The 14,927-nt window shown below is 38.8% G+C and overlaps 1 protein-coding gene across 2 annotated transcripts in view; it reads right to left on the minus strand.

Moving 5' to 3' along the window:
• The window catches only part of sptbn4b (spectrin, beta, non-erythrocytic 4b), a 43,825-nt gene that overhangs the window by 25,430 nt on the left and 3,468 nt on the right, over positions 1-14,927 (minus strand). For both annotated transcript variants that reach the window (XM_077540281.1, XM_077540280.1), the window contains exons 5-23: positions 13,555-13,646; positions 13,373-13,453; positions 12,102-12,217; positions 11,911-12,023; positions 11,651-11,838; positions 10,506-10,623; positions 10,280-10,438; positions 9,505-9,807; positions 8,114-8,264; positions 7,868-8,004; positions 7,653-7,802; positions 7,131-7,499; positions 5,506-5,720; positions 5,277-5,414; positions 3,905-4,145; positions 3,623-3,781; positions 2,485-2,615; positions 1,922-2,147; positions 1,437-1,639 (exon numbers count right to left, since the gene is read on the minus strand). In XM_077540281.1, the coding sequence (XP_077396407.1) occupies positions 1,437-1,639; positions 1,922-2,147; positions 2,485-2,615; positions 3,623-3,781; positions 3,905-4,145; positions 5,277-5,414; positions 5,506-5,720; positions 7,131-7,499; positions 7,653-7,802; positions 7,868-8,004; positions 8,114-8,264; positions 9,505-9,807; positions 10,280-10,438; positions 10,506-10,623; positions 11,651-11,838; positions 11,911-12,023; positions 12,102-12,217; positions 13,373-13,453; positions 13,555-13,646 (3,290 nt within the window). The remainder of the gene's footprint in view (positions 1-1,436; positions 1,640-1,921; positions 2,148-2,484; positions 2,616-3,622; positions 3,782-3,904; positions 4,146-5,276; positions 5,415-5,505; positions 5,721-7,130; positions 7,500-7,652; positions 7,803-7,867; positions 8,005-8,113; positions 8,265-9,504; positions 9,808-10,279; positions 10,439-10,505; positions 10,624-11,650; positions 11,839-11,910; positions 12,024-12,101; positions 12,218-13,372; positions 13,454-13,554; positions 13,647-14,927) is intronic.

Raw genomic sequence — 14,927 nt, forward strand, 5'->3', positions numbered from 1 at the left:
CTCCCCGCTGTCCTTTGTTGGCTCATTGTTATTTTCCCGCTGTCATGCTGCCGAGGTTTTGCCTTGCTGTTGTTGTTACGCCTCGTTTTTCCTCCATCAGGTGTTTGTTAGTTGTTAAAGTTTTTTGTTAGTATCTGGACTTTGTTGTTTTGGTTTCAGTTGCCAAATACCTTGTTTGCCCTTTGTTTTGTTTGATTAAAGTACACTTCTTTTTTGAGCACCTCAACCTCCCTGGTGCCTTCCTTTCCTGCATTTGGCTCCACATTTACCGCAAATCCTGACACTATCTTTACAAGAGATAGAGATAGCGTCCTGTAATATTAGCAAAATTATTAACATAAATACAGGATTTGGAATAAAAACCCACACACTGATCAACTTATTAAAATTCTATGTAAGCTATTGGAAATTTTGACCAATGAAAGCTAATAATTGTAGCAGAAATAGGTACATGCTCAATCAGTATTGTTAAATCATGGTAATGTAATAGCGAACAGCTATATTGAGCAGATAGGCACATAAACCCCTCAGCCGATGACAAACTCCGCCCTGCCCCCACTACACGCACATACACGCACACAGACGCACCACAATAAGACTAATTTCATGGGCAGGTGTCGATGGCGTGGTGGCTGCTAATGCTCATTGTTGTATAGTGGCTGATTAGCAATGCGACAGCTGCACTCACATTAGTCTGAACCATTTAGTCTGAGGAAATACACCATTGTGGACACAAGTATTGGTCCAAAAATGTAAAATATGTTTTTGTATTTGTATATGATGTGTATTGATAATAAAAGAATATTAATTCAAATTCTTTAATGGTATCAAAAGAGGTTAATTAATTATAACTAGACAAAGTGCAATTTCTACAGAAATTGCATGGGAATGCTGAAAGCTGAATGCTAATAAAAAATTTCCCAAGTGAGATTTGCTGAGCAGTATCAGAGAGCCGGTAATGATGGCCAGTTGCATGTATGGAAGTGGGCGTGGATCCCGTGGAAAGTGGGACTTGGAAAGGTTCAATGTCAGTCCCATTGAAAATGAATGGAGAAAAGTTTATCTTTAACGTTAAATTGTGAGAGTACTGTCAGTTATGTGGAATCATATGATATCGATCTACCCAAGATGTAGTGAATTTTGGAAGTAAGCTGAAATTTGAACAGTGTAAATTGGATGTATTATGTGGGAGTTTTTGCACATCAAAAATGTGTGGAGAATAAAATGTGCCTGAAATAATAATAAAGAACCTGAATAACATATGTGGGAATGCTTTTCAGCATTCCCACAATGAAACACAAACAAGTCCAAAAATTTTCTCTACAATAACACCGCAACACTGATGCTATTCATTAGCTCATCGATAGCATTTTCCATTATGAGTTAGCATTAAGCTAGCAGACATAATCAATCCCGATTATTTAATGGTTGGGTACCTGTTGGCAAGCGTGTCCACGCGCTGCCGTATGCGCTCCGAGTAGATGTTGTTCTGGCTAATGAGACTCTCGCCGGCCTCAATGACGGCTTTGATGCGGTGCAGGTTGAGCTCCATGGTAGTGGTGAAGTCTTTGTGCTTCTTCACCGCAGCTTCCACCGTCTCTACCGTGGTGGGAAGCTCCACATGGGCCAGCGCCGACTCCTATAAGACACAGCAAGTGATTTTTTGGAAACAAATAACTTCTGTGGCGACCCTTGTGAGGAATAAGCGGTCAAGAAAATGGATAGATGGATGGACTGTTGTGGTTTATTTGAGTCCAGCGTTTTAAGAACAAAATAGATTTTTGAGTTGGTATGATGCATTTACATTGAACTTTTGGTGAACAAAGAACGCTGGATTTGAGGGTAATTTTTTGTATACAAACAGCTTTGATTTGGGGATCTGCGGCAAAATCGACTCCGTTCAATCCCTGAATTTCTTCACCTGGTTGTTGATGAATGACTCGGCCTGTTTGACGTCGCGGAGGAACAGGTGAAATATGTGCGCCTGCACAAGGACGTCCCGCCGGCTCTCCCACATTTCCAGCAGCTTGTTCCAGCCCACGTCCAGCTTCTGCAGCCACTGCTGCAGGGCGGCCTGAGGGAGAGGCGCCTCCTCCGACTCCAGAAGCTCGTTCATGGCCTGCAGACGCTCGTAGTCCTCCTCGTACCTGCGGAGGTCCGCTGAAGTTAACTTTTTGTCAACTGTGGCGGAACCTTGTGACAACTTTTTGTGAACAAATGAATTTGACTTGGAACTTCTGAGTCCAAAATTGTGAGCAAAACAAAAATACTTTAAGTGTGGTGCCCATTTTTTTGTGAACACACCACTTTTCTTGTGCTATATTTGAGTTAAACTTTTTGTGAACAAAATAACTTGATTACGGTGCATTCGAGTGTGACGTTTTGTAAACAAACGACTTTGATTTGGATCTTCTATGGCTGACTGGTGTGGTGCATTTGACTTTTTGTTAACAATGTATTGTGGTTCAACTCTGAGGTACACACCGTCCAATTTCCTCCTTCAATGCAGCATGTTTGTTGATGAGTCTCTCGGCTTCCTCCAAGTCATTGGGCAGCTGATCCGAGGCGGCGGACGTCTGCGTTTGGACCAGCCAGGTCAGAAACAAGTCTAGGTCCTGATGGAAGGCAATTGCATTGTATTTTAATTCAGAATAAATGTGATGTTGACTATTTTTTGACACTGTTTTGAGTCATTGTTTAATTCTGTTGTGCAATAATGCAAAATTTGCAAGGAACTATCATCACATTAGAGTAATTGAACGAGGTGTCTGTTGCACACGTCTTCTCGTGATGACAGTGTGACATGGACTATATTTTGTTTTGTGGATTATACAGATTAATTGTGTTTATTTCTTTTGTATAAATGGGTATTATCATGAATAACTTGCAAGGAACAATCAGATTAAATATATGGCACGCATTGGGCACTCATGTCAGGGTGTCAAAATTAGTGCGTTCATTTTGAGTTAATTTAAAGTTCCTTTAACGCCACAAATTTTTTTAATGCGCGATTAATGACCGCTCCTTACTTAGAAAGTTACTGTACTGGGGGAATTTCAGTCGCAATGCAGCAGACATGTTCATGTCAAAATCTAGCAGTAATAAATTTAATAATAATGCTTATATTTGTGGATACTGGGGTAAAGTTGTGTTTTACAGTTTTAAAAATGGGCAGAATTTCACAAGTTACTTAATGTTAAAGATTAGATAGCTGTGAAAAGAAAAATGCACTGAGCTGTCACTGTCTTACAAATACAATTATGCCATCTAGTGGCAGAAAATGACAGCAACCCAAATCAATATCATACTCGTTTTTTTTTTACAGCACAGTACATCTTTTTAATTTTAACTCAAATTTATGAACTATGAAATTACTTTACAATGACTAAAAGATGCAGCCATATTTCTATTAGCCTAACATTTTTTTCCAAAGAACATGAAAAATGTAACTTAAAAATACTGTGCATTTTATTGTACATTTAGAACAGATATAAAATGTGTGATTAATCGTGAGTTAACTATTGAAGTCATGTGATTAATTAAAAATTTTAATTGCCCGACACCCCTAGTTTTAATGCTTCCAGTAATTGTCAGTTAACTGGCATGAGCGCCACCTGCTGACCTGGATGAAGCTCTGCAGTTTGCTGGCCACCATAAGCGAGTCCTCGCAGCCCTGCAGGGTGCGTTTAAGCTCTTCCCACTCCACGCTGATCCCGTCGAAGGGAAGCAGGACTTCCGTGGCCCGGTTAGCGTGGGCGGTGGCCAGATGCTCCGCTTCCTCCTGCATCAACAAAAACAAAACCAGACATTAAGTTTCCTCCACATTTCTGCCTTTTTATCTCTGTTCTGTTTTTTTTTTCTCCAGCAGGTTCATCCCTGCCACCCCTGCCTCCTCGTGCCTCACCTGCAGGTGCATCAGTTTGGGCTCCAGCACAGACAGCGCCCCCTCCATGGTGGAGAGGCGGCGTTGCAGAGCGAGTACGCCGCCCAGGTCGCTGCCGGCATACTGCGTGGCGTCAATGGCCTTGCGCTTCTCCTGGATCTGAGACTTGATCTCGCTACACTCCAGCAGGTAGTTCTGAAGACGCTGCATGCTTTCCAGCTGTCCCTTCTTCTGTTCTACCAGAGCCACGATGCTGTTCCATCTGTTAAATAAGTCGTATAGTGTGTATGTGAGAGATACTGGTAGTCTGATCTAGTGAATGTGAGGCCACTACTACATCCCGTTCTCATTCCCATCCCTTTCATTATCTCCATCTCATTCAAGATTTTTTGACTCATCTCCAACACCACGCAAGATCTTCTGCCCCACTACACACCTACAGTACATCTCTCTCCTCATTCTCATCAGTTTCCTTATTTCCAGCCAACCCCCACAACTCTATTCTACTTTTGCTGCCCAGCCACACCCTCATGCCCATCACTCTCGGGCCGCTCGATTATGGAAACAATAATAATCACAATTATTTTGGCAATAATTGAAATCAGGATTATTCAAACGCTTATTTATTTTATGATACAAAACAAGAAAATGTTTACGCATTTAATAAATATTAAGACCAATTAAAAAAATAGAAACACCAAACAGAATTTAAAGTAATATATATTTATAATAATATTTATTTATTTATTTATTTATTTATTTATCCATCCATCCATTTTCGTGACCGCTTATTCCTCACAAGGGTCGCGGGGGGTGCTGGAGCCTCTCTCAGCTGGCTTTGGGCAGTAGGCGGGGTACACCCTGGACCAGCACCTCACGCGACCCTTGTGAGGAATAAGCGGTCAAGAAAATGGATGGATGGATGGATATATTGTTGGTAAAAAACTTGAAGTTGGAGTGCAGCATGTGCACTGTGCAGTAGGACAATCATTTATTTATTTTATTTTTTATACAAAACAAGAAGATGTTTAAACGTAAAAATAAATAAATAAAAAATAAAAGACAAATAAGTTGCACTATAATTGTGCAACTTCCTTTTGGATGAAACAAAAATAATTAAATTAGTTATTTTAAATTTTAAAAAGGTGCAAATGTATAAATTTGAACAACTCAAAAATTAGTAGTAATAATATTTTTTTAAGATTATGCTGATTTTGTAATTATGGAGTGTAAAAATTGAAACTGTAATTGAATTTCGATTCATTGCACAGCCATTACTCTTCTTATTTCTAGCCTATCCAAGATTTTCCACACAATGCCTTTATTGTGCTTCTCATTCGCCCCAACTTGAGTGGTTCTATGTTGGAACTTCAAATACCTTTTGTGTCAGTACCTGGAGTTGAGGTGGTCTTGACAGCCTCTGACCTCCGTGGAGGACGGATGACCCCCATCCAGAAGCTGCTGGACTATCTGGTTGACATCCAAGATCCTCCCCATTAGGCTGTTCATCTCCTGGTCCAGGGACTCGAATCTGTGACAAAAAAGAAAAAAAGAAAAACATGGTCCAACCTAATATTAAAAACCCCAACTAGAAACACATTCACTTTCCGGTAGTACCCTACCTGTGCGCCACCACCTCCACATCCTCCAGCTTCTCGGGGATCTCCATCTTGTTCAGCCACTGCTCCTTTTCGTCTATCCACAGTTCGCAGGCGTTGACTTCGCTGAACATGCGGTAGACGGCCAGGGCGTCGTGGAGCCACTGCTGGCGGAGGACGCCCACCTCGACCACCTCCGTGTACAGTTGCTCCACCTCCACTATGCGAACCTGCACTTCCTGCACAAAATCGCAAGCCACCAGAAGCATGGTGATCACTCGATATATAAACCAACTTCACTTTTTCACAATTTCAACCTCACCAGTTTTCCAATTTCCATGCATCTCTAAATAATTTTAGCGATGAACAATCCATCTAATTCAAATTGACATCACAATGTTGTAAGTGTAATGTAATTTTCAAATCATAAAGGCTGCATTTTGGGGAAATAACTGCTTCATTTCGGCCAGTTGATAGGTTTTACTTTTAAAATGTATATGTATACTGATTTATTTACATAGTGTCAAGATTAGTTTAGTGCTTAAGAAGTACAGACCACATATTGTTTCATGAAACATGAAAAGTTGAAGTGTTAAAGCCACAGATTTGTTTGTAATATTGTTGTAATCTGACTTGTGATTTACTGAATTATATTTATGCCACACTTGTTTGGTAGAATTTTGTGAAGGCTTGAAAAGCAGCAAGTGATTAGTAAGTTATTAACAACTCTAATTGAGGTAGATAATAAAGAATCACAACATTGAATTTTTTTCATAAATACACAGGGGTGGAAAGTAGTGTGATATTTTTGACTATTATTGAGTCGAAATGTAATCAATTTCCATTGCATCTTTAAACCAAGAGCACCTTCTCAAGAAGTCAAAAAATACTGCAAGTGCTTCACGACGCTTCATGAAGCTTCATTTTTGCATCACTAGACTGGACAGTAAATGGTAGCGCTAAAATTGGAAGCTAACTTAAGCTAACAATGAAAGATAATGCTAGAAGTCACGTTTGAAACTATTTTTTAGTGGTCCACAACTCTTTCAAATAACAAGGTTTCTAATGTTTGGGAATAATTTTTCAAGATCACAAATAGCAGGCGCGAAATTAGGTACTCGTTCACTTTAACTCATTTGCTCCTGAAAACGTATAAATACGCTCTATTTCAAATGTTTTAAGTGTCCCAAAGACGTATATATACACGTTTTTTATGCTACAGCATATAGCTTGATGCAGCCACTCAACTGCAAAGAATGGTTGAAGAAATGGTAGTTATTACAGAAGCCAGCAGGTGGCAGCAGAGCAAGAGATCAACCGGGGCCATGTTGAAAAAAGCTCTTTTCCTCACATTTCTAAGTAGATCTGGGAATAATGATGAAATTTAGCTATATTCTAATGTTAATTGCTGCAAAACGGAAACAGAAATATACTTTTTTTTTCCTGATGAAAAGAGTCTAATCTTTCTTTTGGTATGTTCCATGTTTTTATAGCAATAGAACACAATATTGTCTGGGCCTTGCAAAATCAGTCAAAATCCAGTAAAAGAGCCGGGAGTGAAGGGGATTGCTTCTGTGAAAATGTCTGGGAGTGAATGAGTTAACAAGACTGCGCGTTCTGTTGGAAACAGATGCAAAAGCACCACCCACCTCTTGTTCTCTGTAGCGCATCGGCAGCACCGCCAGATGTTTGCGCAGCGCCACCACATGCAGCCGATGCTTGTCGATGTCGTCGCTGACGCCGCGGTGCTTCTTGAGCAGCGAGCACGTGGAGTATTCGTCATGGCCGAAGTCCTCGCTGGACACCAGGCGGTACGAGTCCTGCAGCCACACCACCAGGTCGTCCGTCTCGGTGGAGAACTGGAAGAAGTTGAGCGCCTCCTGTAGATGAGCGAGGCGCTGAGCCGCCTGCTCCTCCAGCTGAGTCCACTCGTCGGTCACGTCCAGCATGCGCTCCTGGATGCCCGCTGTGCCCAAGCTCTTCTCGTTCAGGATCTGCTGACCGCGCTGGATGGTTGTCTGGAGATGTCAGCACATTATCACCACTGAATTTAGGGATATATGGGGATTTGGTGTTTCCAGCCAAGGTCAGATTATGAGGTTAGGGTTTCAAATTTATAAACCTATATCTTAAGTCAATTTCCTGCTTGACAGTGTTAATGGGACACATACCTCTAGCAAGGCTCGGTGAGCCATCAGTTCTCCGGCGAGGGTCTTGTGTTTCTGGAGTAACTTCAACACGCTGCTGAGGTCTTTCCCATAGCCCTGAGCCCCTAGAATTGAGCTCTTTTCCCGGATCCACGCCTCAGACTCCTCCAATTCCTGTTTGGAGGACTCATGTTAGCATGTTAGCATTTTAACATAGAAGTTGAGTCTCCGTCTCAGACCTGGAAGAAGTCCCACAGCTGCCTGGATTCCTCCAGCTCAGAGCGGCGTTTGGCCGCCAACTCCTTCAGCTCCTCAAGGCAGGACGAGACGTGATTGACCCGGTTACATATCACCTGCGGGTCGCACGGCTGGTAACCTTGGAGATGACAACAACATAGCAGTCAATCACGTTGCGCTCTAGAATGCAGGATCATCATTTTCTGGTTGCTACCCTCTATTCTGTTTGTGAATTAGTGTATGTGTACCCTCGATGGTGGTGAATTTGAGCGCAGCAGCATTGAGCGTCTCCACCCTCTCAGCCTGCACACCAATGTCGGCCTCCTGCAGGCTGTGCTTCTGCAGAAGGTCGTCCACCTCCGGAAGATGCTTCCCGAAGTCTTTGGACAGCAGTTGGGCCTACAAGGGAAACGGAAATGAGGTTTGTTACATCCGGCAGATGGATGGATTTTGAAGGTTCTTGGCAATGGGTGGGCAAAGTATGGCCACATTGAATTGCTTTTCTTTACGCTGGCTCACTGAAAATTTTGCATTCCTTGAGAACTGTCATCTTTGTTTTTGGCGTTTTTTTTAGTCTAAAACTGGTTATCGCAATTAAAGTGTATTTTATTATTTTGTAATGTATTTTTATTCATTTATCTAATTAAATACGTAAAATAACATATTCTAAATAATACGAAAACAAAAACATAATACTTTTAAAATAAACCATTTTAAATATATATTCAATATTTTTACATTTATTTTATAAAATAATTAGTTAAATCATTTATTGTCAAACATAAAAAGAAAAATATTAGTAAATTATACAATTTTACATACACATTAGTATTTAGTTTGCGGTGTAAATAAAATAAAAAAAATATTATTTAAAAACATTTGACATACTCATTTAACAAATTCTCTTTTTATGAAATAATTGGATAATTGATTATAATATAATAAATGTAAACACATTAAAAATAATAAAATTCTAAAAATGAGAATAAAATACGATATATTTACTATTTATATTATTTATACTATTCAAAAAAATGGTAAAAATACACAATTTTGCATAATACATTTCATGTTTTTCAAGTGTAAATAAATACATAATTGGTGAATAAATTTATTTTAAATAGAATATTTATATAATAAACACTTTTCCATGTAGTTGGACATTTTAAATGTAATTTATTGTAAATTAAATAAAAATATTAATAAAGTAAACACTTTTATATATATTTCCATTAAATTTTGAAGTTCATATTTTTAAATAGTTGGTGAATTTATTTAAATAATTAAATTAAAATATTAGTGAAATAAAAATGTATAATATTTTTACAATGTATTTTAAAATAAATTTGATTATTTAATTAATTATAAATAAAATGTAAAAATACTCAACGAGAAAAAAAACACATTTAACATTTTGTATTTTGATTATATAATTGGCAAATTAATGTTAATTTAATAAATTATAAGTAAATAAACTTATAAACATAAACTTGACTCCAAGTTTATACATAAAGAATAAATTATTTTATTCTGTCATAGTCATATTATTTATATTTACTGTACTTCTTTTTTCTATTCAATTCAAACATGGCCCCTGAGCACAAAAGTTTATCCACTCCCGTTCTAAAACCGTAGCTACCTGTGTGTCCTCCATCCAGTCGATCATGTAGACCATGTCCTGGAAGGTCTTCTGCAGGGCCAGGTTCTTCTCCAGCCGGGTCCGCCTGCCCGCCACCAGCTCCTTCAGCAGACTCCACTGTCCCAGGATGTTCTCCTTGCGGGCCAAGATGCGGCGGATGTCGTAGTAGCTCTCCACCTCCATCTCGGCGGCCAGTTCCACCACCACACCTATTCGCTCCTCGTACGAGGCGATGTCCGCCTCGATGGCCTCGTGCTTCTTCATGGCCGCCTCAACCGCAGGGAGATCATAACCAAAGTTGTCCTAGGGGGGACGGAGAACACCAAGCTTGGGATTAAGTGTCTTTTAAATTCAGAATCTGACTTCTACGCCCATATATTTGTTACTGGTGGGACCACCTGTGTCTTTCTAGGACACGGGGAAGTGTCCAACCTGTGATTTCAGGTGTTCCGGCCTTCCATGGATCCACGGATCGTTACGGATGGAAATTACTTTTTAACTGAAAGTCATACAGGGATGAATCTAACTGATACTTTGACATTTTTATGACTGAGCTTTCTTCTATGACATAGCGAATCGTCCGAGCCAAGATTTTCAGCTGTTTCAGCTATTCACGGATGATTGCGGTTGGAAATAACTTTTTAATGGAAAGTCATACAGGGATGAATTTTCTAACTCCTAAACCCGTATCATCAGGGATGAGCTTTCTAACGCTAGCACGTTATTCTGTGACATCAAGAAGCCCCGATTGTTTGATTGTTGCTCTTTCCAGTACCTGCGACACGAGCCTCTGGTTCTCATTTAGCCACGCTTGTCTCATGGTGGTCTTGTGGTCAAAGCGCTGAGCCAGCAGCTCCAGCTTCTCCTGGCGAATCAGCTCCTTGCGCAGGGCCACGCCCCTCTCGTGCTCCGCCTTCTCCAGCCTCTCCCACGCCTGAGAAGAAGCTACGTGAGGCTCAACAGTAAATTAAGTTAAAAAGGGTAATATCTCGTACGACCACCTTGTTGATGTCGGAGATGAGCTTTCCCTCGTGAGGCAAGTAGGCTTTTTGGTTGTTGGCCCTTAGTTTGCTTTGGATGGTGAAGAGAAGGACTTCTAGATTCCCCTTTTCTTGGAACCTGCAGTCAGGAGAAGTTATATTGACATGGGACATCATTGTTGGTGCTATGAGGGAGGTTATCGAACAACCACCAGAGGTGTTTACTCTTGCATAAGAATCAGGCAGTCGACAGATGCTGTGGCTAAAATATATAGCATTAGAGTTTTCCCATTCTGTTATCAAATACGGTTCCTGAACTTATAATGGCCTATTGAACTACAATTATTGTGCTTATTTATTGTGCTTACAAATGGAGATTTTTTTTTTCCAATGGTACCACCTGCATCCCCTGTGTACTTAGGGTGTTCTCAACACTGCAGCAAGGTTTATTTTAGTTAAACTAACAAAAATAAATAAAAGTAAAATTTAAAAAATAAAAACAAAAATGTTTTTTTTTTAAACTAACTGAAACTATATCTTACGTTTACAAAACTAACTAAAACTAACAAATAAATTATAGTGAAAATGTCCTTAGTTTTAGTCTTTGGTAATTAATTTAATGCATGAGCCTTTGGGGATGATTTTAAATGTGATTTGAAGTAGATTTATTTTTATATTAACTGGAATAAAGACATATGAAAGTGTGTGACGTCATCTAGCAGCAGCCAATAGAAAAGCACCTTCAAATGAGGTCGCTCCTAGGCGACAATTTTGCATGCTTGACTTTTGGCTCCAATGGCTCAGCAAACCTGCTTTTTTTTTTTATTTAACTCAGCCGAAATGCGACACTAGATAAGACGTTTTTTTTACTTTTTTCATTTAACCAAGGTGTTTTTAAATATATTGCGCACAAGGAATACACATTTTTAAAACTAAAACTAATACCGAAACTAATAAAACTAAACTAAAATTAATTATTTTGTGAAAACTAATTAAAACTAACTAAATTTAAAAAACAAAACTCAAAACGAAATCAAAACTAAATGAAATTAAAATTGCAAAACTATAATAACCCTGCGCTGCAAAGACCCAACATTCAAGTCACTTCTATATAATATGTCTCCTTGAAAGAAGTAAACTGCGGATGTAGAAGTCCCGCAACTCACTTGATTGGCTTCTCGACGGTGCAGTAGGTGGTGAAGGCCTGCAGCTGCTGCTGAACACCGGTCAGCGAGTTGGCAAACTTCTGGTTGCCAATGACAGCAATGGTCTTCTCGATCCAGTCCAGCAGGTCCGAGGCCAGCGCTTCATAACGGCCCACCAGCTTCTCAGCCTCGATGCAGTTGTCCAGTACCTGACGCGCATTATGACTGGTTGAATCAAAACGCATTTAGAGAAGGAAGGGAGGAAATTCATCTCCTGTTACCTTGCCAACTCTCTTGCCTTCCACTATAAGAGCTTTCATTTTGGAGAAGTAGTGGTAGTAGGAGACCACGTAGGTGATGATGGACTTTTCATCTGGGTTCTCCGTGTTCACATCTGTGCATGATCAAGTGTCAATTATTTACAGATCACTTTTAAGTGAGGTAAATGACAAGACAGAGGTTCAGTGCTCACCCTCGGGGTCGAGCAGCTTGGTAAGGCCCAAGTTCTGCTCGGCGACGTTGAAGGCCTGCTGCAGGTTGTGAGTGGCGTTGGACCTGGTCAGCTTGTGAAACTCAATCAGATCCGGTCTGCAGCAAAGAAGTAGGACACTCTTCAGGCACGTTTCACTTTGTGATGACCGTTTAACCTTGTATGCCTATTTCTATATAACATATTTCACTCATTTGAAGATGGGGGGAGATGTATTTTAGGTCAAGTGAAATAGGAGTTTAAAATTAAAATAAAAAGGACTATTATGGAGAAACAATCAATGAAGGTGCAGGTTGTGTGGTAAAAAATATGTAGCAGATAACGTAAACATGGACAGTTGGACACATATAACAAAGTATTTATATTTATATACTTAATTTTATTTTTGATTTTTTATATTTTCTTTGATTTAATTCAGATATTGATTTTACTTTTTAAATATCTATTATTATTATTATTATTATTATTATTATTATTATTATTATTATTATTATTATAAAATTGTTGTATTACCGTACTTACTATGTTATTTTTAAAAATATTTATTTACAACAAATACAAAATAAAAGTAAATGAAAATATACCAGCTTTTTACTTAAAGTGATACTTCACTTATTTAACCTATTATAGCAATAAAAAGGTAATATTTTGTCTATAATTAATTTGATACTTTCAATTATTTCACAATCACAGCTCAGCTTGTGAATGTCACATGACCAAACCTAGAAACCAGGTGAGCTGTGATTGGTTACTTGAGCCCTTGTGATGTCATTTTCAGTCGACAGCAAGTTGCAAAATGTGTTTTTAAAGGTACTAATTGTACATGAAAAATAATGAAAATATCAAAATGTATTATAGGCAAAATGTTAATGTTTGACTGCCAAAAATGGCTAAATAAGTAAAGTATCCCTTTAATTTTTTCACTTAGTTGCTTTAAAAATACAAATATTATTTGTTGTATCATGTGTTAAAGCATATACATTTACAAATAATAAATAGAAAACAAATAAATAGAAAACAAATGTAAAAATAAATAAATAAATAAAATAGAAATACCGGTAATACAAATAAATAGATGCCATCTCGACATTAAGTCATTCTGAAACGCAAACATTTTGGTGACCTTATTTCTCAACACAAGGAGAAAATTTATTAAATTTTTCCTGGCTCTGTTAATAGTGTACATGTGTAACACTTGTGTACAGAAAGGGACACTTAGTAAAATATAAATAAAAAAATAAAAAAATGTCAACCTGTGCCTGTGTATGAGCGCATTGAAGGCCAGGCCATCCCTCCAGCAGCTGGTGAAGTTCTGGATGTTAACTTCAGGGTACCTAGAATGCAATAAATAAATAAATAAATAAATAAATAATGTAATTAATTAAATAATTAAATGTTCAAAATGTGTTCGCTGTGATGTAGGTCTTCCCCTCACCCGGCAGTCTTCATCTGGCACCAGAGCAGCAGAGCATCCTTTGCCGAGCGTGTTTCTCTGTTGTCAGCTGTGGCGATCTTGATCACCTGGATCTGTGTAAAAACACAAAACAACAACTCTCCCTAGGACTCAGAAGATCGATATTGTTCAAAGACTCCTGGAATGGCTAGCTTTAAAAAAAAAAAAAAAAAAAGTTCCCTTCAAACGTTATGTGTGGTGTACACTATTTAATTATTTCATACTGCATAGTAGATTCTATTTTCCATTATTTCTTTTGCGCTCAAATTACAATGCCTGAGTCAAGCATCATTATCCAAGTTTATGTTGACTGTCCAAATAATAACCTCCTTCCTTCTACGAAACCTTTAGACTGTGACTTGAATACTTGATATGTTTGGAAGTGTATTCCTATATACTGTATGCTTCTATAAATACATTTTCCAGCTACTCCCTCCACCTCCTCGTTTTTATCTTCCTTGTCTGCTTCATCAGTGCGCTGTCAACCCTCTCTACTTTCAGCACAGGCGGAAACAAGAATTACGAGAAGGAATTGTTCCTTACAAAGAAACCCACAAATCTCATCTTCCTACTTGACTTTATGAAAGAACTATGAGTATGAGGTAATGAGGTAATGTGGTAAAGTATATCTCTTTATGTTTTCATGTATAATATATATATATAGTTAACATATTTTTTTCTGAACCCCAATATATACAATATTGTATGTTGTGCTTTTAGCTTTTATGTCATCTTTAATTTCTACTCATTTAATCTATCTTGATCACTGATTCTACAGTATTTCTAGTCATGTATTTGAAATAAACACAAATAAATATCATAATGGCTACTACATACTTTGTACATACAGTCGATTAGCATGTAATTTGATCATTTGAAAAATGGAAAAATAAAGTATAGACAGTCCAGGTGGTTCATAAATGTGTCGACCACATAACAATAGGAGAGACCGCAGCAGGAGGCCATGCGAGGGTCCGGTTGAAGCCATATAAGTATTTTACTGTTATGTGCCACTCATGTATAATAAACAGAGAAGCTCAGGACCACCCTGGACCACTGGACTCTTTCCATTGTGTGAGGCCTGGAAAGAAAAACCCCTGCAGCTGTGTGTGACTGACGTTCAGAAAATATCAAGCAACTGATTGGGTGGCTGCAAGGCCAGCTCATTATATTCATTTTGGTGGTTTTGGGGGCAGTTTTGAGGCCCTATATTCAGCTCAGGCTGGGGGCACCACATGGCCAGTCACTATTACGACATTGGGGGTGAGGGGTTTTTGTATCTGAGCATCTGTGCATTTCTTGGGGGAGGTTACCACTACAGCCTCCACAGCAGCGGCGGTCATAGATCAAAGCTC

Source organism: Festucalex cinctus, chromosome 13 (genome assembly GCF_051991245.1).
Source record: "Festucalex cinctus isolate MCC-2025b chromosome 13, RoL_Fcin_1.0, whole genome shotgun sequence".
NCBI classification, from domain to species: domain Eukaryota; kingdom Metazoa; phylum Chordata; class Actinopteri; order Syngnathiformes; family Syngnathidae; genus Festucalex; species Festucalex cinctus.